Raw genomic sequence first — 22,497 nt, forward strand, 5'->3', positions numbered from 1 at the left:
GGATATGAATGTTATACACAGATGCAAATTGTAATGTTTTGAATAATAGTTGGTTATCACAGAAATTTTATTTTGATCATGGTGTAAGGCACGGGTGTGCGTTATCGGCTCTTCTTTCCTGGTTATCTCTGAAATCCTAGCAGCAAAAATTAAACAAAACCCGAATATTCAAGGTATAACTGTACTGACTCAAGAGATTCGTATAGCTCAATATGCTGACGATACTGTAGTATTCACCAATAGAGCAAACTCATTTGGAAATGTAATGGTCAAGATAAATAGATTTGGAAAGATAGCAGGCCCGAAAGTAAATTGGTGAAAATCTTAAATAATGAAGTTAGATGAAAACAGAGTTAAAGGACTTAAAATGAACGATCGATCCAGTCATATGTCTGGGAATATATGTCGATAAAAATCATGTAGATGTAGAAAAAAGACATTTTGATGGGAGAATTCAGAAAATAGAAAATATACTCAATATGTGGAAAGTAAGAAACCTTACCTACGTAGGAAAAATAAATGTTATTAAGATTTTAATTGCTTCACAATTTGTTTATGTTGCATTGGCAGTTACTGTGCCTGATTGTATTATAAAAACATTGAATAAAACATTATGTACATTTTTATGGATTTCCAAATAAGATAAAGTTAAGAATAATGAAATTGATGGTGGATTAAGGATGGATGATATGAAAGCCAAATTTTCATCTATACGTTAATCATGGACTTATAAATATATGAATGAATTGGAGGGAGCTTGGAAGACTATTTGTTCTCATTGGTCTAAATGTATTTATGTTATAATTGTAACAACGCAGACTTTGTTAGTTTAAGGAAAAGATGTAACCTACCCCCCTTTTACATCAATTTTTTAAATAAGTTTTAAATAAAGGTTTTTTTAAACTGAGGTTGAAAATTGAATGTTATGGAATAGTAAAATAAAGATACAAATGAAACTTTAAATTTTAGTAAATGGAGGAAATGTGGTGTATAAATGGCTATCCATATTATAAAACATTGGAAATGTAAGTACCCCAGTACAGTGTTAATTGATTTTAAACAAGTGGAGCGCCTCTGGCAGTCTCACCAGCATCACGTGATTCAATATAGCAGCAGTGCTGACTTTGAAAACTACTATAACATAATTATTCACAAAAAAAACACAATTCCTATAATGATACAATACTATGTTCATTGACAATAAATGACATTTGACCTTGATCATGTGACCTAAGACTTGTTATGATACTTGATTACCCCTATATCCATATTTTATAAACTATATCTATAAACTTTGAAAGTTATGAAAATGAAAATCCATATTTTATTATTCGAAATAGACATGAAATGAAATACTCAGAAAATTTGCTTTGCCCAATTGATCGTGGGCCCGGCAGCCGCTGTGCAGCGCCAGATCGACAAGGCTCTATCCCTTTAATTGTTGAATGTCAAACAGGGTAGCAGCAACTCCCATCTTTTAACGTCTTTTGGTCTGACGCGGCCGGGGTTTGAACCCCCGACCTCCCGGTAATTCATGGTCATTATCATGGTAATTCAACAAATACCCCCTACATGGCCAAAGTTCAATGACCTTTGACCTTCGTCATGTGACCTGAAACTCGTACAGGATGTTCAGTGATACTTGATTACTCTTATATCCAAGTTTTATGAACTAGACCAATACACTTTCAGAGTTATAATGGTAATTCAACAAATACCCCCAACATGGCCAAAGTTCATTGACCTTAAATGACCTTTGACATTGGTCATGTGACCTGAAACTTGCACAAGATGTTCAGTGATACTTGATTACTCTTATGTCTAAGTTTTATAAATCAGATCCATAAACTTTTAAAGTTATGATGGTAATTCAACAAATACCCCCAACTTGGCCAAAGTTCATTGACCTTTGACCTTGGTCATGTGACCTGAAAATCGAACAGGTTGTTCAGTGATACTTGATTACTCTTATGCCCAAGTTATATGAATCAGATCTATAAACATTCAAAGTTATGATGGTAATTCAACAAATACCCCCAACTTGGTCAAAGTTCATTGACCCTAAATGACCTTTGACCTAGGTCATGTGACTCAAAACTCAGGCAGATTGTTCAGTAATACTTGTTTACCCTTATGGCCAAGTTTCATCTACTAGGTCCATATAGTTTTTAAGTAATGCTGTCATTTAAAAAAATGTTCATTTCATTTCATTCATTTCACATTAAAAACCAATACACACAATTACATAAGAAAGAAAAGGGAAATTACTCCATGTATATATAAAAGAGAGAGAGAGAGAAAAAAACATACAACAAAATTAAAGTACGATGGTAAATAATGTGAATGGGGCTAGAAAAAGCAGAGCTTATCGAGTCTAGCCCCGGCAGAAATGGAGAATACGAGAAGGAAAGAGAGGCCCACCCCGGGAGCATGTACGGTCAGAGGCATTAGGCACTCTGACCGTGACCAGGTGACCAACTAAGCTCCCGGAGTAGCTCTCTCCTCCAGTGAACACTTTAAAATCAACCTAATGGAAGTAGGGGGGGGGGGGGGGACAGAAAAAAGGGAATAAAAACGAGTTACACACTGATTTTAATTAATGATTATTTAGAATTGCACAGATACCTTTTGTATTTCATCTTAAACTGCCGTAATGACGGACTTTGTTTGATGTTATCATCTAAAGCAGACCATACTAGATAGCCCTGATATTTCACACTTCTCTGTCCTCTAGTGGTCCTAAAATATATGCTATGTAATTTCTTTGAGTTACGAGTATTATGACAATGGACATCACTGTTGCATTTAAACCAATTTTGGAGTGATTTTGGTAGTAATCCCTTTTCAGACCTGTACATGAATTCTCCAAGTTGTAACTTACACAAATCGTATATGGTCCTTTTCACGGTCAAGGGTGTAACTTTCAAAATTCAAGATCAAAATTTCAAAATGGACTTTCTTAAACATTTCTAATAAAAACAGGTCAATAAATGTCTAAATTCTTCATTTCTGTCTGTTCTGGAGCTTAATCTACTTGAGAAACCTCAAAAAAATTATGTGCAACTGTGAAAAATGAGAAAAATTGAATAAAATCAGCCTTTTGATTTCATTACCAAAATTACAAATTTTTTCGTGGAAAACATTTTCATTTGCACTTTTTCATTCACAAATCAAATGTTCTTTGAGGTTTTTAAAAGTTTTGGAGTCAAAGTTTATTAGTTTTCTAAAAATTTCTATGAGTTTTTGAAATTTATCACAAATTTGGATTTTGACAACAAAGTGTTTAAAATTACATGTCTTCCAAGAGGAAGAGGAAAGCAAAAATTATTGTACATTTACTTCTCCATGAAGGTTAATTACTAACACAAATCCCATGGAAATCAGATACCAAATAAGAAAGTTGGAAATTTCTCCCAAGTGTGTTTCGGAGGCTTCAGTTAACAAAAATATGTGTTTCGGAGACTTCAGTCATGTTAGCACTATGAAAGTCCCGATTACTTTTACAAATCTATCTTTTTCAAATGGCATATCAGTATAAGACTGAATGTAAACAAAATCAAACAAACTAATGTCTCGTGAATGGGAAAATGTAATTCACGAATGTTAACTACTGCACAAAGACATCATATTTCAATGCCTTGGTGCCAAGATAGGTAATTGTTCAGCTTTAAAGGGAATATAGTAATAGAAGTACATCTCATACAGAAAAGAATATTCATGATGCATAAACAAAGTGATGAAATACTGAAACTTGTGTTTCAGTGGCTTTGCTAGGGTTCCCAGAGTGTTTCGGAGACTTCAATCATGTTAACATATTGCGTTTTCCATCTTATAGCTAACAGCTTATTTCAATTTTAACACTTGTTTATTATTATGTTAAATCCAATTGTAAAAAAATCCAGAATTATATGTTAAGTTCAATGCAGAAAGTTGGTTGACAATTATTTTTTGTATGCCTTTACATTGTAGGTAACAACAGTGTATGTTTCGGAGACTTCAATGATGTTAATAGTCCAACAGTTTCTGTAACATATACATGCATATTAAAGTAATATCCAATATTTTTACAATGAACATGTCCAGGAAATATTTTCTATATTTAAATTCTGCTTGTTAGGTAGATGTGCATTACCCAAAATACCAAAGTACCAAAGTAAAGTAAGTGCATCAAAGTCACACATTAAAAGGCAGTTTGGATTTGAATTGAATTGACACTAGAAATGTATGATTTTTTTTAAACAAATGCACACCTAGTTAATACCAATAGCATTTCCATTTATTTGCAGGATAAAAGAGCATTGTCAATTAAATGCCTTGTTAACGGGCATAGGTGCCACGGCCGAGGATCAAACTCCAGACTTTACAAGTACATGGATAGCAAGGCACCTTAGACCACTTGGCCGCGACACCTCGACCATATTGTTGATATGACAATATAAAATTGAATATTTATTCCTTACTGTTTTATCAAATGGAAGTGTTAAGGAACATAGCCATGAGCAAACATGTACATGTATGTGTGATTAGTGAAATTTTCTATGCTAGGGACTTGAATTTATTAATACTGCACTTTCAAATTAGTGCTTAATAGCACTTTACTTTGCATCATTCAACAACAAGCTTTTTAAAAAAGTACATACAATACATGTAAGTTATGATTATAATTCAAAACAATTGTTGGTATTGGAATCACTTGTAGTGAATGGAGTTAGGGTAATTTTATTTATGGCACAAGTACTGTCTGCATACCAACCTAGAGCTTAAGCTCACAAAATTAATCAAATTATACTTGAAAGGTTTTATATCATGCTTTGCTTTCATCTTGATCTTTTTTCATGTTACCATATCTTTGGCACTTGGTTTTCTTCCCACTTTTTTTTCTTAAAAAAGACAATCAAGACATACATTGTAAGCTGTACATTAAGTATTTATAAACAAATCATTTCAAATCATATTCTAAAAACTGAAATGAAAATCCTTCAAGACAAACTGATACAACTCTCACAGATAGTAATTTTATTTGAGAAAGTTAATGGGATTAACATTGCTTTGATAGGTAATTTGTGACCAGCCATCCCGAATCCAACTACAGTGTATATGTTGCCAAAATGAATTATGAAATCTTTATTGAGTTTAAATTATTTCATCTCAAGCTTTTAAAAGGTATATAACATGTCAAAATTAATCCATTATAACCCACATACATGTAAGTCATTGATTGAATGCAGAAGAAACTTTTTAAATAGGGAAAAACAATGTTCAAAGTTTAGGGTCCATTCAAGCTTAAGATGCAGCGATCTCAGAGAAAAGTCCAAACAGTCCACAAACACTTCTGTCAAGACTATTTTATCTGATTTTCTATCTAAGTTTACTGCTTGAGATTTTGACTGTATATGAAGAAGAAAAATTACTCTTTCCAATTAGTTTTTTTTCTTCTATTTTTTACAAAAACATAATATTCTGGCTATTTACAGAGAACCTTCCCTAGTGACTTATTGTAGGTTTGGGGTGGCTGGTCACAGTCTAACCAACCTGTATTTCAGAAGAAATCAATGTACAAAATGGATGATCACAATTCACAATCACTGATTGCGAACATGATAAGGCTGTGTCACTCTGCATTGCTCATACATGTACATTACTCAAAAAGTGTAATGCCAATTGTTATGTACTTATTACCAAGAGCTCATTGAAATAAATTGTAGTGACAGACTTTTATATTTTGAAAATACTTGAATTCACAATTCCATCAAAACAAATTGTGCAGAAAATATTGATAAAATAATGATAATGAAAAAAGCAAATGTACTATTATGGACTAAGTGCTTGGAGAATGAGAACCCTGTATTTGGTATTCATGCCTATCTTGAAGATACATATGCTATTAGATGTTGCTTAAAATATTTACATAAACTTCTCCATACCAATACATGTTCATCATGATCTAGTCATTTGTGGTAATAACACTATTACTTCCTCAGAATCTATAAAAGGATGGTCTGTCCACCAATTTATGGTTTTTGGATGACAAACTTAAAACCTTAACTTATAATGGTATGACAAAGAGAATGAAGCCTCTGAAACATAGAACTTACATGTACATGTATTTACATGTACATATATACATACATGTCTCAGATACCTTGAAAATTTGAGAAAATGCAAAGATTTATTTAAATCTTTGTATATTAAAATGTTCCTAAATATTGTATTTGTGCGTATGTGTGTAAGTATGCATGTATCTACACACTGAGTAACCTGAATTTGATTGAGGATAACACACGTTTACAAATGTAAAATTCAATCACAAATACAAGTTCTTTTGTATATCATTAAAAATTTGAAAATCTGATGAAGAAATACTCATTCCTGTAATTTTGTAGATCAAAACCAAACATGCTGTTGAAAAAATGCCTAATTTTTCTTATCCAGGACATTGGAATAACACAAAATATGGTGTTAACTCTTGTTTGAAGCCTCCGAAACAAGTGTTAACATAAGTTTAGGATGCCTGTCAATTTGGGAAAATGCAGAGCTTTATTTTGAGCCACTGTATATTACAATATTAATAAACATTACATGGTTTATATGTGTGACTTTTCTTTCTTTTAGTTGATATCTAATGTTTATATTCTGAGTTAGAAATAGGGAAATGCATGTTTTATGAGTGGAAAATCCCATCTCAAATACTTAGCTCAGGTATAACTTAAGAAATATTATTAATTATAAAATCAAATATGTTTCTGTTCTTAAGTAGATCAAAACCAACAACAAAAAAATAAAATGTGAACACTCTCTTATCTATGAATTTAGAATAACAACAAAAAACATGTGTTAACTTATGTTCGAAGCCTCCTAAACAGAATTTTTATGTTATAAGCGAATTCTGAAAAAAATTGAATTGATATTCATACAATTTCTACATGAGGCCAGTCTATACAACATAACATATGATTATAATACAAATTTAACCTACAAATTTTGGACTGAAGTAACAAAAAAATAAAAACAAGTGATTTGACTGTTTCGGAGGCTTCAAGTGTTTCGGAGGCTTCAATTGTTAACGGAAAGTTAGTATCATCTCTTATTTTCAAACAGCAAGGAATATCTCTGCTATTTATTGACAGGTGAACTAGGTGTCCATATACTACATTGTGATGTATTGATTGGACAAGTTCCTTCGTTCATATTTATATGGGCAGTCTGTAAAGTTTGTTTCGGAGGCTTCAAAACAGTTAACGGAAAATTAACCTTGATCAGTTAGGCTTTGAAAAAATTGTAAAAAGAAGTGTGATCCAAGATATTTTGTTTTTATTTGGAAGTTTATACTTCAAATGTTGCATAAAGGTCCTAGGGAGCAGAATTTTATTTTTTGAAAACCAATGCTCGGAATACAAAGTTTGTTAGCTATTGTTAACGGAAAATGAAGCCTCCGAAACAACAAATTGGACCACCCCGTTCTCAGAAATAAAGAAGCAGTCACACTAAAAACCAATCTGGTATTTTTCATTGAACATCTAACTTCACATTCTGCATAACAAAAGTAATCATCAACATTCCAGAAATAAGAAAGGGCATTCCAAAAAAAGTCTATGTATTTTATGTACACAAAAAAGGTGCAACTTAGGGTACTTATGTGCCTGCCAAAATTAAACGAAGTAATGAGAGAAGATGTCTATGCTACCCGAGGTAGCACTCATTGAGGTTACTCATATGCCAAAGCATCTTTAAATTATGTGGCTTTATGAGACTGCTACAGATAAAAACATTGAAATTTCAGAGTTACACCATATATTGTGAAAATGACCATATAGTTAGTACTCTAAATTGTTTAAAAAGGTATTTTGTGTGAGCCAGATAACGAGTTTTACCAATTATACGTAATGCACGCTTTTGCAACAGATATAATCGATTTAACAATGTATTCGATGCATTAACCTTCGGTTAAGATTCGATGTTGACGCCGCCTTCGTCGCCTATAGTCTCACTCTGCTATGCAGGTGAGACAAAAACAGAAGATTGTTATATAATTTTGAGTTACAAAAATCAAATAAAGCTTTCCCCAACACTTGGTTAGGAAATAGAAAGCATAGTAAAAAATATTATTCTTTATCTTTTTGAGATCTCAAATGGTGATTTAATAGATATACACATTACTAAAGCTAAAAATTATTATAATTACTTTCTAGAAAAACAAAACAAGAAGCATAATTTTTTGTGTTTTGGCAGAATTAAGTGAGACTTTTGATGTATTTTAATTGGAACAAAATCATGTATTTTAAACTTAAAGAGATAAAAGTTAACAAGATTAGAGAGTTTAATTAAGTTAAACTTCTCTTCTATGTTGAATGTTAAACGTCTCTTCTATCTTAAACTCCCTTCTATGTTGAATTGCAATATATGTTTGAATTGTTTATGGATATTTTCTTTCATTATATTCTCCCAATGTATATGTCGTTTGTGTTTGTATATATATTTTATATCATTTGTATGTACAGCCAGTGGAGGCCAAATTTCTATGTATTTTATCATGGATCAATAATAAATGAATCTGAATCTGAATTTTAAACTTTTACATAAAATAATTCTGTCTCAATCCAATTTATTTAATTGGAATTTTAAAAAATGATGATAAATGTAATCTTTGTTTACAAAAGGGAACAATCATGCATGTTGATAAAATGTGAAAACATAAAACCTCTATGGAAAATGGTAGATGTGATTTTTTTTCAGTTTCTAAAACAAAAATCAGTGTTTAAAATATGCTGATTATAGGATTGGATATACAAGAACCGAAATATTGGTTGATTAATATAATTTGAATTTTACTCAATATGCCATATATACAAACTACATTGAAACGAGTATGAAGACGGGGTACTACTTTGTTAATGTAAATAGGTTATGGATGAATCTGAAAATGAAACTGGAATGTTATTTAAGTTAAAAATATGTTTCCAAAAATAAGAATACAAAAGAAATTGAACAAGTGGAAAGCCTCTAGCAGTCTCGCCTGCATTACGCGATTTAATATAGCAGCAATGCTAACTTTGAAAACTACTATAAAATAATCATTCACAAAAACACCATTCATATAATGACATAATATCACGTTCATTGACCATAAATGACATTTGAACGGTGACTTAAGACTTGTCAACTACACCCATGTCCACATTTCATTCACTCTATCCATAAACTTTCAAAGTTATGATGGCAATTCAACAATTACCCCAACATGGCCTAAGTTTATTGACCTTAACTGACCTTGGTTTTGTGACCTGAAACTCACAGGGGATGTTCACTGATACTTGATTACTCTTATATCCCAAGTTTTATGAACTAGATCCATAAACTTTCAGAGTTAGGATATGGTAATTTAACAAATACCCAAACTTGGCAAAAGTTCATTGAACCTAAATGACCTTTGACCTTGGTCATGTGACCTGAAACTCAGGCAGGATGTTCACTAATACTTGACTAACCTTCTGTCCACGTTTCATGAACTAGATCCCTAAATTTTCAAAGTTATGATAGTAATTCAACAAATACCCCCAACTTGGCCAAAGTTCATTGACCCTAAATCAGACCTTCATGTTTATAATTTCGTGGAGCTCAATAAGTCGCTCTCCTTGAGGACCTCAAATCAATTCAATACAATACATGTTTGATAAATTGTAGATTTTTCTTAACATCGTATATGCAATAGCTGTGTAGCTATTAATCAATCTGTGGTGAAACTAGGCCTGCATGGGTCAATACGTTTACAAAATATCGCGCTCCTGCTCAAATCTATTTTCCATTATTCCTTGAAATTATTTTGATTTAGTTGAAAACTATTGTAGTCCCACATGTAGACTTCCATGGTGTTGCCATGAAAATCTACATATGGGACTACAATATTTACCGAGTTTAAATTCAAATCAGAGTCGGGAAAGAGGTGAATATTCTTCATTTTTCTGATAGTTTTCAACTAAATCAAAATAATTTCAAGGAATTATGGAGAAAATGTGAAATTTTTGCATTTTTTTTTTTTTTTTAGGAGCGCGATTTTTTGTAATTTTTTGTAAGGAGCGCGGTAGGAGTGCCGGCGCGATCGCGCTCCTCAAAAATGAAGGTCTGCTAAATGACCTTTGACCTTGGTCATGTGACCTGAAACTCGAGCAGGATGTTCACTAATACCTGATCAACCTTATGGTTGCACGGGCCTAATCACAACTGGCAGGCAAAAGATATTCATTCGACCCAACCCATTGCTCAATTTTTAAATTTGATATTGCTGATTGACAAAAATGAATGAATATGACTGACAATCTAACACTGATGCTACGGAGGGTACCTACTGAACTTACTTTTTCCAAATTGGAAAGATATATCACCACTTTGGAACTATATTTTTACTGGCGGAAGAATTAGGGTCATTTTACTCTCTGAAGTGATGAATTTGATCCCATCAGGTGTAGTCTTCATAAATGCTGATTTATTTTTAAAATGAGCCGGTCGAGGTACCCTTTTCTGGTCAGATATGGAATGTCAGACATTTATCCTATCCACTGGTAGTAAACATTCAACCCTCGATGTTTCCTCCTTATTTTTTATGAATTCTTTTTAAGTGCCACTTTAACACACGAGTCTATGAGAAATGAATTAGGCCTGTGAGCCCTTATGCCTAAGTTTCATGAACTAGGTCCATATACTTTCTAAGTTATGATGTCATTTCAAAAACTTAACCTTTGGTTAAGATTTTGAAAATAATTCTCCCAACATGGTCTAAGTTCATTGACCCTAAATGACCTTTGACCTTGGTCATGTGACCTGAAACTCAGGCAGGATGTTCAGTAATACTTGATTAACCTTATGTTCAAGTTTCATGAACTAGGTCCATATACTTGCTAAGTTATGATGTCATTTCAAAAACTTAACCTTAGGTTAAGATTTGATGTTGACGCCGCCGCCGCCAGTAAAGCAGCGCCTATAGTCTCGCTCTGCTATGCAGGCGAGACAAAAATTGTTAAAATTCATTAATTGATTCGATTGCATTGATTTACTTTTGTATTTTCATATTTTTTGTGATTCATATATTTTATTATAGATATGTAAATGAAGTCCCTTGTAGCAGGTTCAAAGAAAAAAAAATTAATCTTACCTCGTCAAAACACCACCATGGATCAATCTCTAATGACCTGATACCCATGTTGAGCATATCAGTCAGACTAAACTCCTGGTTAGCTAAACCTATACATTCAGCACTATATGGCGGGGGCCAAGGACAGTCATCAACAACTATAGAGTCAAACAGATTAGGAAAAGTAAATGCTTGGTTCAGTAAGCCTATACATTCAGCATTATACATTGGGCAGTAGGAATATACTATTTTCTCAGAAATTTGATAATGATGATTTTGCATGCATATTCAATATATTACTAAACATCTTTAAATGGAAAAAAAATCTATCCATTCAAAATTTACAATTTACTGCACACTGTATAAATACCCTCTATTATCATTATCATTATCATGAGACAATATAGGATAGCACTCTGAGTAATCTATGTGGGGAGCCGCTCAGCTGTGATATCACAAAAATTAAATCTATGGAGATCCAAACTGTTTTTCTTTTGTGGATTTCTGTCAAATCTTAACAAATACTCTCATTTTTCTACTATTAATGGAACCACCTTTACATCAGGGTAAACTTGCTATTTATCTTACCTCCATAATAATCAGCTCTGTTATTGAAAGCATTATGGGCCTGTTAAATAGAAACATATTATACAAGGCAGAATGACATCATTGACATAATTTTTGAAAGATACATGTAATCCTGAACGAAAACCAAAGAGGCTAATACAATTACAAGCAAATTGAAAAAGTGTAGTCTGATATCTAAACCCCAAGCTTTGGGTCATCCACACAAACCTGATGGTCACACATTATTAAATCTGTATTTGTTTATTGCTTGTGGACTGAAAGTTAATAAAATTAAATACATTATGGCAGGGTGCGACATAACTTTTTAGAAGCACTTGCCCAGTCGGGCAAGTAAATTTTTAAATAGTTGGAATATACTTGCCCGAAAAAATCCTTGAAAAAAGTTTTACCTCTTCAAAAGAAAATATTACGGTTATAGAAACCATTGACCCTTTTTTCTCTCTTTTGACATGAACTGATGTACCATGTTCTTGCATTTCTTTTTACAAAGCGATTTATCTTGCCCGCCATGACCAAATTTAGGGTCGGTATATCATATCAACCCTAATTTTGGTAATTCTACTGTGAGAATTTTGCTTGCCCAATTCGGGCAGGTAGTTTTGTTCTTTACTTCAAAACACTTGCCCGACTTTCACTTCTACTTGCCCCGGGCAATTGGGCAAGTGCTTATGTAGCACCCTGCATTATGGGGAAAGGAAGATAAAGATATAAAATTGAGTTTTCCCCAAAACACATCTAGAATCCCCCCTCCCCAAAAAAGATCTGATCAGGGGCCAGGGGCCCATTGCAGAAAGAGTTGTGCTTATTAAAACGCAAGTCAAAAAATCAATCGCAAGTCCCAAATGCGCGCTGTTGATTGGTTGAAAATCAAGCTGCACATGATTTTTTAGCATTGCGATTGATTGCAACTCTTTCTGCAACGGGCCCCAGTACTACAACACTTGGTGATTGTTGATGAGGCTGATTTTGATAAGTGATTGAATTAATTGTGTATAAATATCAACTGTATGGTCAATGACTAGGATGGGGGAGGTATGGATAATTAACAGTGTTGTGGGTCTCAAGGCCAGCCTTGGCCTAGAGGCCACAAAATCAAGGACGGAGGTTAATCCTCGGCCTTGTCCTCAGCCTCTGAAGGAATCCTCGGTCAAGGCAGGGTCGAGGCTGGGAGAATTTTTGGGTGTGCAAATTCTGAATGTTGTCAGTTTCTCTAAAATATTATTAAAACTAATAGTGACAGAAAGAGAGGGAGAGTCGACTGTCGAGTACGCCAATCCACCTTTATGAGTATGCCCTTCTTTCTTACTTTCTTTTGTCTTTCTATTTGTTCTTGATATGTCAAAGCCAATTCATGCAGCGCAGCTGCACTGACAATGATGTGAAAGAGACTAAACTTTGCAATGCACGTGTGCATGCTAGTACTGCAAAAAAAATGCTTTGCGCGTGCGCAATTACATCAATCTCTTGGTATTCTCATTTTCAAATTCATGTTCAACATTTTTTGTAACGAGTGTCTTCAAAATAAATGTAATCAACATTTCATTTTATTTTATTCTTATTTTTATTTGATTGATTGTGAACATGTTAAATTAAATAACATCCCCTGGCAATCATTGCTACAATAATTTGGCAACACTACGCAATCAATAACAACTAATAATGCGCGCTGCATGCAATCTAATTTATGCATGTTTGTTGTATTGGAATATTTGACCTCGGTCTGGCCTCAACCTTTCTGGCATTGGCCTGGTCCTTTGGTGGGTCAGCCTTGGCCTTGGACAAGCCGGCCTTGGCCTTGTCCTCAGGTGATCCGGCCTTGGTCTCGGACACAACACTGATAATTAATGCAACATTATATAAAAAAATATTTGCCTAATTGAGCCTTCTTGGCATAGGCTCTTGACAATCTAATGAAACTTGATTTTGAACTAATCAGAAGCATGTATTGCTGCTAGTTTTGTAATGTATCTTTTCCTCCAATCATATTTGAAAGTTTAAGAATTCAATGAGCGATGATGACAAATAAAGAGTTATAACATCAAATGCATAACTATCAACCATTTCATCTGTAAATACAATCCCAACCTGCAATATGGATACATGGTTGCAATGAATAAATAATTAAACAAACATACAAACAAATAAATAAATATTGAATAGAAGATGAGATGGCAAAAGATCCTATGGAGGAACTTCACAATAAAGCTGAACAAGAGTGTCGCTAAGGCGAGCACATAATACGCCCGCCTGTAACGCGGGAAATGGAGTTATTGGTCAAGCAAGAAAAGTGGAAGGTGGCAACTTCACATTTCACTTTCTGACCTCAAAATCCATAGAATTGCTGATATCTATGCTAGTACACACCAAACTATATGTGCCTAGGTTAAGTTAAACTGATATTGTCGTGTTTACAAGGATTGCAGATGGGTAAGATAAAAATGTCACTGTGACCTTGACCTTTTGACCTCAAACTCAATAGACTTCCTCGAATTCATGCTAGTATCATACACAGCAAATCATATGAGCCTAGGTTAAGTTAAACTGAAATAACGTGTACTTACAAGGACTGCAGAAGGGCAAGATGAAAACATTTCAGTGTAACTTTGACCTTTTTACCTCAAAATCAAGAGGCTTCCTGAGATCTATGCTAGTATCATACACACTAAATTATATGAGCCTAGGTTAAAGTTAAACTGATATTGTCGCGTTTACAAGGATTGCAGAAGGGTAAGATGAAAATATGACACTGTGACCTTGACCTTTGAAATTTTACCTCAAAATCACGAGGCTTCGTGGGATCCATGCAAGTATCATACACATTAAAGTATATGAGCATAGGTTAAGTTAAACTGAAGCTATCGCGTTTACAAGGACTCCATAAGGGAAAGATGAAAACATGTCAGTGTGACATTGACCTTTGACCTTTTGACCTAAAAATCAATAGGCTTCCTGAGATCTATGCTAGTATCATACACACTAAATCATATGAGCCTAGGTTAAGTTCATCTGAAGTTATTGTGTTTATAAGGACGGCAGAAGAGTACAATGAAAATAGGTCACTGTGACCTCAACCTTTGACCTTTTGACCTCAAAACCAATAGGCTTCCTGAGATCTATGCTAGTATCATACACACTAAATTATATGAGCCTAGGTTAAGTTAAACTAAAGTTATCACGTTTCCAAGGATTTCAGAAGGGTAAGATGAAAATATGTCAGTGTGACATTGACCTTTGACCTTTTAACCTCAAAATCGTTAGGCTTCCTGGGAACCATGCGAGTATCATACACATCAAATTATATGAGCCTAGGTTAAGTTAGACTGAAGTTATTGCGATTACAAGGAAAAGTTAATGGACGGACAGACGGACGGACACCAAGAGTGATACCATAATACGTCCCATCTAGGACGGGCGTATACAAAAGTGGAACTCTCACAACATTGGCAAAGCTAACAAAGATTTTTTAATTCTTACCGCTGGCATCTGTACTTTTGGAAACTCCTGATCAATCTAGGATATATGTAATAAACACAGAATATAAACATTTAATACTGATAGGACAAACAGTAAAAAGTACAAATGTACTAATACAATTATTGTTACTACTAAGAAAAAACATTATCTGCAGGGTCAAACAAGAAGCATGTTTAAGAACATGAAAGTGAGGGAGCAAATTTAGCAAGCTTATCATAAGGGAGCTTTCTGCCCTGAAAATAAATAATTAGGTGATTTTTTTTCACAGAAAGAAAAGTTTTTTTAAAACTCCTCCTCCTTCTTCTTCTTCCTCCTCTTCTTCTTCTTCCTCCTCTTCTTCTTCTTCATCCTTAACATATTGTTATTGTTGTGTGCACAGGAACATTTTTTTTTAAATACTTCTACTACTACTGCCACTATTACTACTACAACTACTACTGTTTCTACTCTAACTACTTCTACTACTTTTACTAATTCTACTACAACTACTACTACTTCTACTACTTTTACTAATTCAACTACTACTACTACTACTACTACTACTACTACTACTACTACTACTACTACTACTACTACTACTACTACTACTACTACTACTACTACTACTACTACTACTACTACTACTACTACTACTACTACTACTACTACTACTACTACTACTACTACTACTACTACTACTACTACTACTACTACTACTACTACTACTACTACTACTACTACTACTACTACTACTACTACTACTACTACTACTACTACTACTACTACTACTACAATGACTACTACTTCTTCTACTACCACTGGCATAAAGAAGATTCGTGACCAAGAAAAATAAGGAAAAAATAAAGGAAATGAAAAGGGGTAAATACTAAAATAAGAAGCTACTAAATTATGAATATTATGATGATAAGTATCATTAATACAAAGAAGAAAATAAAAATCTTGCTATTATCTTACTTGTATTTCTTGTTGTGTTTTAAGAGCAAAGTCTAGCCATGGATGAGCAGGAACATGACCTTTGGCACAGCGTTCAAACAGTGTACACTGTAACAAACAAAAAGTTTACTTGACATACAGTATAAAATGAATTTGTTATCAATATCAGCGGGTAACATCACTAATCACCTCCTTGCCATTATTCTTTGGAGGTGAGTTAACAGAAATCTAGAATACAACAAAAACCCAGAACTATAAACATCGATCAGACTAATGTTACATTAAATGTTTTATTCATCAATTATTCATATACATGATGATTACAGGCTCTTGAATAAATATAGCTGCAATACTTCTACTTCTTCTTCCTCTTTTTTTCAACTTCCCTTTCTTCTCTTCTTCTTCTGCTTCTCCTTCATATTCATCTTCTCTTTCTTCTTCCTTTTTTTCTTCTCCTTCCTTTTTTTTTCTTCTCATATTCCTTATTACTTTTTCCCTCATCTCTTCCTCCTTCCCATCCGAATTACCTATTAACTATCCTAATTTATCCTGAATGATCTGGTTTGACCATTTATTAAGAAATGCGGTTCAGGTTGTTTGCCCCCCCCCCCCCCCCCCGTTTCATGTGAGTATTTTGTCAACTTTGAATAGATATTCTTGTTTTCATTCCCTGCTTATTCTTCATATTCCGTTTTCCTTCTTAAACTGATTATTTCCTGTTTGTTTTGGTATTAATGTACAGTGTATATTGTTACAAATTTCTCACTAGTTTTTAAATATTTATTTCATATGTAATTGTACATGTAATTGTACTTCTTTGCATTGTCAATAATCCAACTGTCATGGTTGCAATGAATTAATAAATAAATAAATAAATAAATAAATAAAAAATGTTTTCAATAATTTCATGAGAAAGTCTTAAAAATCCCAAGGTTAATAGTCATCATAGATCTATACATACCTTACTTGCGAAACCATCAGAGGCGTAATTGGCCAAAAATTTTGAGGGGGCTCGATATGGCATATCAAATAAAATTGATAACAAGTTGTGAGCAAGCTAAGCGAGCGAACAAATGATTTTTACATTTCTATTACAATAATCCAAGTTTGTGATAGATTATAATAATACAATATTCAGAAAATAATATATTTTACCCTTACCTTTTCTTTTTTTTTCTTGCCCCATCTTTACGCCCATGAAAACCATAAAATATAAGCAGAAAACATACAGATAATTTCCTGAAGGACAACATATTATCATTGCTGAGAAAAAACACCTAACACCTGGCTTGAATGCCATGCCTATTTCAAGATCTTTACCTCCACTAGCATCTATGTTTAATTCTCTACCCCCTTTCTAATATTTTCATAAAAGCCAACACAATCTCAAAGAATGAAATGAAAGACAACGAAAGCAATACTTACCTCTGTGCATCCTGCTCTTGAGCTCAACTTATCACAAGAATTGTCTACTTTCTTTAGAATGAATGCTGAAAATTTTTTAAGAAAAATATCACAGGTTATATATCAAAGTTTAGTAGCTTCTGGTACAAAATTTTAAGGCTCTAATTTTAAACCAAGAAATATGATATTGTTTGGAAGCAATACCTAACAAGTCTTACTAGGTGAACAGAGAAAAGAAGACAGAATAGATTGTTAGGCAACAAAAGTTATTAAAAGGTCGTTCCATTGTTTGGTATTGTCATTTTTTTGGTCATCTTTATTATTATTATTACCATATATATATATATATATATATAGAGAGAGAGAGAGAGAGAGAGAGAGATATAATAGAAATAGTTTGCTTCGGCATAAGGAATAAAATCAATTTACATTGATGAATTGAGCTGCGATTTCTGCGCATGCGAAATTTGCGTTTGCAATGTTTTGGAATCGGCAGTGAAGTAGTACGTGTGAGGAAAATGTTACTGGCTATAAATCACCAATTTTGAGACTGATAGTAGTGTAGAAAAGAAGTAAAACTTTGTGAAAAGTAAGAATATTAGTTTTCTTAAAGGTCGTGTAGTTGCACAAGTTTTATATTCTCCCCCCTTAAAATCCCACCTTTGTCACTCTGAGTATCAGAGCGAGTTTTGTACCTTGATGTTCGGTTAGGTGTAGCATAGTGTAGTCTAGTGGTAGTAGAGTGGAGTGGAGCCTCCACGAACATCACTTGAGGTAACTCTATATTAATATAGTGTGTGTGAGTGGATACTGATGATTGTACAAAGTGCGCAATGCTAAATAGCACAGCATCATAATATTCACACCTGAAGATTGTCTTAAGGAAGGGCATGAAGCTGCTGGTTGCAGACGTTCAACAAGAATGAATATATATATATATATATATATATACTGTATATGCATATTTGGGCAATCATCTGAAAAATAGGATGTTTTACCTGCTTTAACAATTGATGTACTGATAAACTTGGGTGTCAATATGGATTTTGCCTCAAGGTACATCTCATAATATTGAAGATTATTTGATTCTACTATGACCACTAATTTTATCAGATCATTCTGGTCTTCTATCCATGCATCTGTAATGTACCTTAGCTGGTATGCAACCTGCAATAGAATACATAATAAACAGAAAATCATTCAGATTTATGGTAGCATCTCAATGATGCTTGTATCATTATAATGATACCAATGATGTGGTTCTTTGAACAAGACCAACATTCAAACCAGGGATCAACTTCTTATCCTTGATTATTGTATAAGAGTCATGCACATCATAAATCCCTTTACTGTGATCTTTGGTAGTATTTTATCCTGTCTGATCTTTGATAAATTCACTGCATACAGATAGGGACTTTCCCTAAAATGAATTCAATAATCAAGGGGAGATGAAAAATAGAAAAAGTAAAGGAAATAAAAAAGGTTTAAAATAATAATGTTTTCTCAGTATTGTGTCAAACTACAGTGCGTATAAAAAAGAAACGGGACAGATTTGAAAAGTCTATAAAATTTTTGTTTCAAATTATGATCTCTATATTTTTGTGTCAATAGGTGCTCTAAGGTCTTATCCTTCAATCAAAATAATTTAGTGTCGTTCATGCTTGAGCAAAAACGGAATGTTTTTGTCTGGGGTTAAAAAGGAGGCTTGCGCCAAAATGGCATAAAATGATAAATATGATGGTTGGACTTCTTGCTAATCAGCAGACTTCCTCTTAACCTTTTCATTATCTTTGCCATAATTTTGAATTATGCGGTCAAAATTTGTTTCCAAATCTACTTATTTGCTTGAATAGCTCTGTTGTTGTTCCTTTTTGTATGTTCTCTTTCAGCTTGGAATATTCCTTCTTTAGGCAAGAACATTTTTTAAAACCTAAGTATGGGAGAGTGTGTATTGTTTCTTTCAAATCCTACAAAGGTTATGGTGCCTTTGAACAATGGCATACTGATGGGTGGGGGATTGGGGTGCCCCCCCCTCCAAAAAAATTAAATTAAATAATCGTGACCAAGAAAAAAAGTGGAAAGGAAAATAACAGAAAACATAGAAAGTGAAATATGATATCATTTTCTGAATATTATGTCAAAATCACAAAGTTGGATATTTTAATAAAAAGGTGGAAATTTTTTGCTTGCTTGCTTCACAACATTTTAATACATTTTACCCGATCTGCCATATTTTGCTCCTTCAAAATCGACTCAATAGGCTACACCATTGCCATTGAAAGACATGAATCCTTTCCTGTTTGTCCTGCCAAGCACATAATTAAACTTGGTGAAGGATTCAATAACTTCTTGAAAATAGGATTCATGTCTTTTATAGGTACCATAACATAATTTGTTTCACATAATAAAAGGATTTGAATAATTACAAATTCTCCCAATTAATAATGCAAATCTTCTTACTTGGGTTGACAAAACTTATGAAGGAAAATTCAAAGGTAAAATAAGTTTAAATGAAAAACAAAATAATTCAGGTAAATAAATAAATTTGTAAATGAAATTTGACAGCATAATTTGAAAATTATGGCAAAGATAATGAAATGTAATGAGTGTATGGCCATCCTCATAATTTTTGACTCATTATGCCACTGAATGGATTAATAATATTAGCTAACAAACTATTTAACTATGTATAATAATAAGAATGAAAATTAACAAGTTAAAAATTCAAAATCCTCACATCATTCAAGTTTTGCATAATTGTGTGAAACAGTGAAAGGATTGCAGTTTTGCAATATTTGGTGAAATAGTGAAAAAAGCATATACAAATCAGAGGGCAGACAGACCTGTTTTTTCTTCTGTATTTTATAATAATATCAGGGTCAATCCACGTCAAATCAACCAATTTTTAGACAATTTGTCACCCAACCCCCTTCGATTTTCTTTAAACTCGCACCAAATGTTCCCCCAAGTGTCTGACGGAAAAAAATGAAATATTTTGCCCCAAGGTCAAACGGTTGCTAAGTTATGGCCTCCCTTAGCAACCAATGTCTGGTCAAACAATAAAGTTTAAATAAAATTAGCTATTTTTGATTGACTGCTGGAGCCAAGTTTGATGACGCAGTGTTCTAATTTTCTGTAAATTGGAAGAACTTTATAGTCTTAACACACACAATATAATTAGACGTGGATCTGACCAGCCGTTATTGCGCACAAGGTCGCCGAACATGGTGTTAAGCGTCCAAGTCAATGTTTTTGGGTGCATGTTTGGAGGCTCATAACTTCCAAATTCAATTAGCTTAGAACCCAATATTATGCATATTTGAAGACTATGACTTGCTCAACAGACCTACAAAAAATTGGCCCTACCATGCGTGTCAATTTCTTGTAGGGCGCCCTCAAAGTTGGATTTTTTCTAAAAGTTGCCAAGTTCAAGGTCACAAATCACCCCTCGTCCCATCCAAGTGCGACCCCAATTTCTGTATACATAGACATTTACCTATATTTTCATGGGATACTTAAAATTTTTTGTGACCGAAATGTTTAATAGCTGGTTTACGCATTCGAAAATGGTCGTAAACACCCCAAAATCGATGTAAAACGACACGTACAAGTTTTCAGCACATTTCAAATTAGGATAAATCCAAAATGAAAAGGGAGAAATCACTGGTATTGTCTGTAATGGTAGTCTGTAATGAGTACTAAAAGGATATGCATCACAAATAGTTTGTCTTATTTGCAATGACCTTGAAAAACACAGCTGAAAATCATCAAAAACAATAAATCGGGTCAATTTTCCGTAATGATAGGGCGTTAAAATGTGTTTACACCCACTTTCACTTGTTGGTCATTTCAATACTAATGGTGACTTTAAGCTGATAATTGCAAATCATGTTCCTTTCTGGTTCTATTTTAAGCTCCAAATAATATATAAAGTCATATCTTTATCTTTTGACCTTGACATTGATCTAAAAATAGCTATAAATGCCCTAACATTAGCATATTCACAACACGTGAGCTTTACAACACATTTCAAAATTGATTTTCTCACAGACTGAATGCTTGATCATATGGATATTTGCAGTATTGGTAGTCCATAATGAGTACTTTGAAGATATAGTATTAATTAATTGTTCTTACATGACAATGACCTTGAAAATACAGCTGAAATCCACACAAAAATTCAATAATCCGCCGATATCCCATTATTATAGGTTGTTTACACCCACTTTCACTTGTGTGTCATTTCAATACTAATGGTGACTTTTAGCTGATAATTGCAAATCATGTTCCTTTCTGGTTCTATTTTAGGCTCCAAATAATACATAAAGTCATATCTTTATCTTTTGACCTTGACATTGATCTAAAAATAGCTATAAATGCCCTAACATTAGCATATTCACAACACGTGAGCTTTACAACACATTTCAAAATTGATTTTCTCACAGACTGAATGCCTGATCGAATGGATATTTGCAGTATTGGTAGTCCATAATGAGTACTTTGAAGATATAGTATTAATTAATTGTTCTTACATGACAATGACCTTGAAAAAACAGCTGAAATCCACACAAAAATTCAATAATCCGCCGATATCCCATTATTATAGGTTGTTTACACCCACTTTCACTTGTGTGTCATTTCAATACTAATGGTGACTTTAAGCTGATAATTGCAAATCGTGTTCCTTTCTGGTTCTATTTTAGGCTCCAAATAATACATAAAGTCATATCTTTATCTTTTGACCTTGACATTGATCTAAAAATAGCTGTAAATGCCTTAAAAATTGGCATATTCACAACACCTGTGAGTTTTACAACAAATTTCAAAATTGATTTTCTCACAGACTGAATGCCTGATCATATGGATATGTGCAGTATTGGTAGTCCATAATGAGTACTTTCAAGATATAGTATTAATTGATTGTTCTTACATGACAATGACCTTGAAAATACAGCTGAAATTTATACAAAAAA

The 22,497-nt window shown here is 33.3% G+C and overlaps 1 protein-coding gene across 1 annotated transcript in view; it reads right to left on the reverse strand.

The window, feature by feature from the left end:
• Positions 1-9,790: 9,790 nt before the first annotated feature.
• Positions 9,791-22,497, reverse strand: part of LOC135153686 (uncharacterized) — a 47,115-nt gene continuing 34,408 nt past the window's right edge. The window contains exons 4-9 of the mRNA XM_064097735.1: positions 18,523-18,691; positions 17,546-17,610; positions 16,142-16,228; positions 15,188-15,223; positions 11,714-11,753; positions 9,791-11,283 (exon numbers count right to left, since the gene is read on the reverse strand). Of these exons, the coding sequence (XP_063953805.1) occupies positions 11,087-11,283; positions 11,714-11,753; positions 15,188-15,223; positions 16,142-16,228; positions 17,546-17,610; positions 18,523-18,691 (594 nt within the window). The 3' untranslated portion in view covers positions 9,791-11,086. The remainder of the gene's footprint in view (positions 11,284-11,713; positions 11,754-15,187; positions 15,224-16,141; positions 16,229-17,545; positions 17,611-18,522; positions 18,692-22,497) is intronic.

Source organism: Lytechinus pictus, chromosome 3 (assembly GCF_037042905.1).
Source record: "Lytechinus pictus isolate F3 Inbred chromosome 3, Lp3.0, whole genome shotgun sequence".
NCBI lineage: Eukaryota > Metazoa > Echinodermata > Echinoidea > Temnopleuroida > Toxopneustidae > Lytechinus > Lytechinus pictus.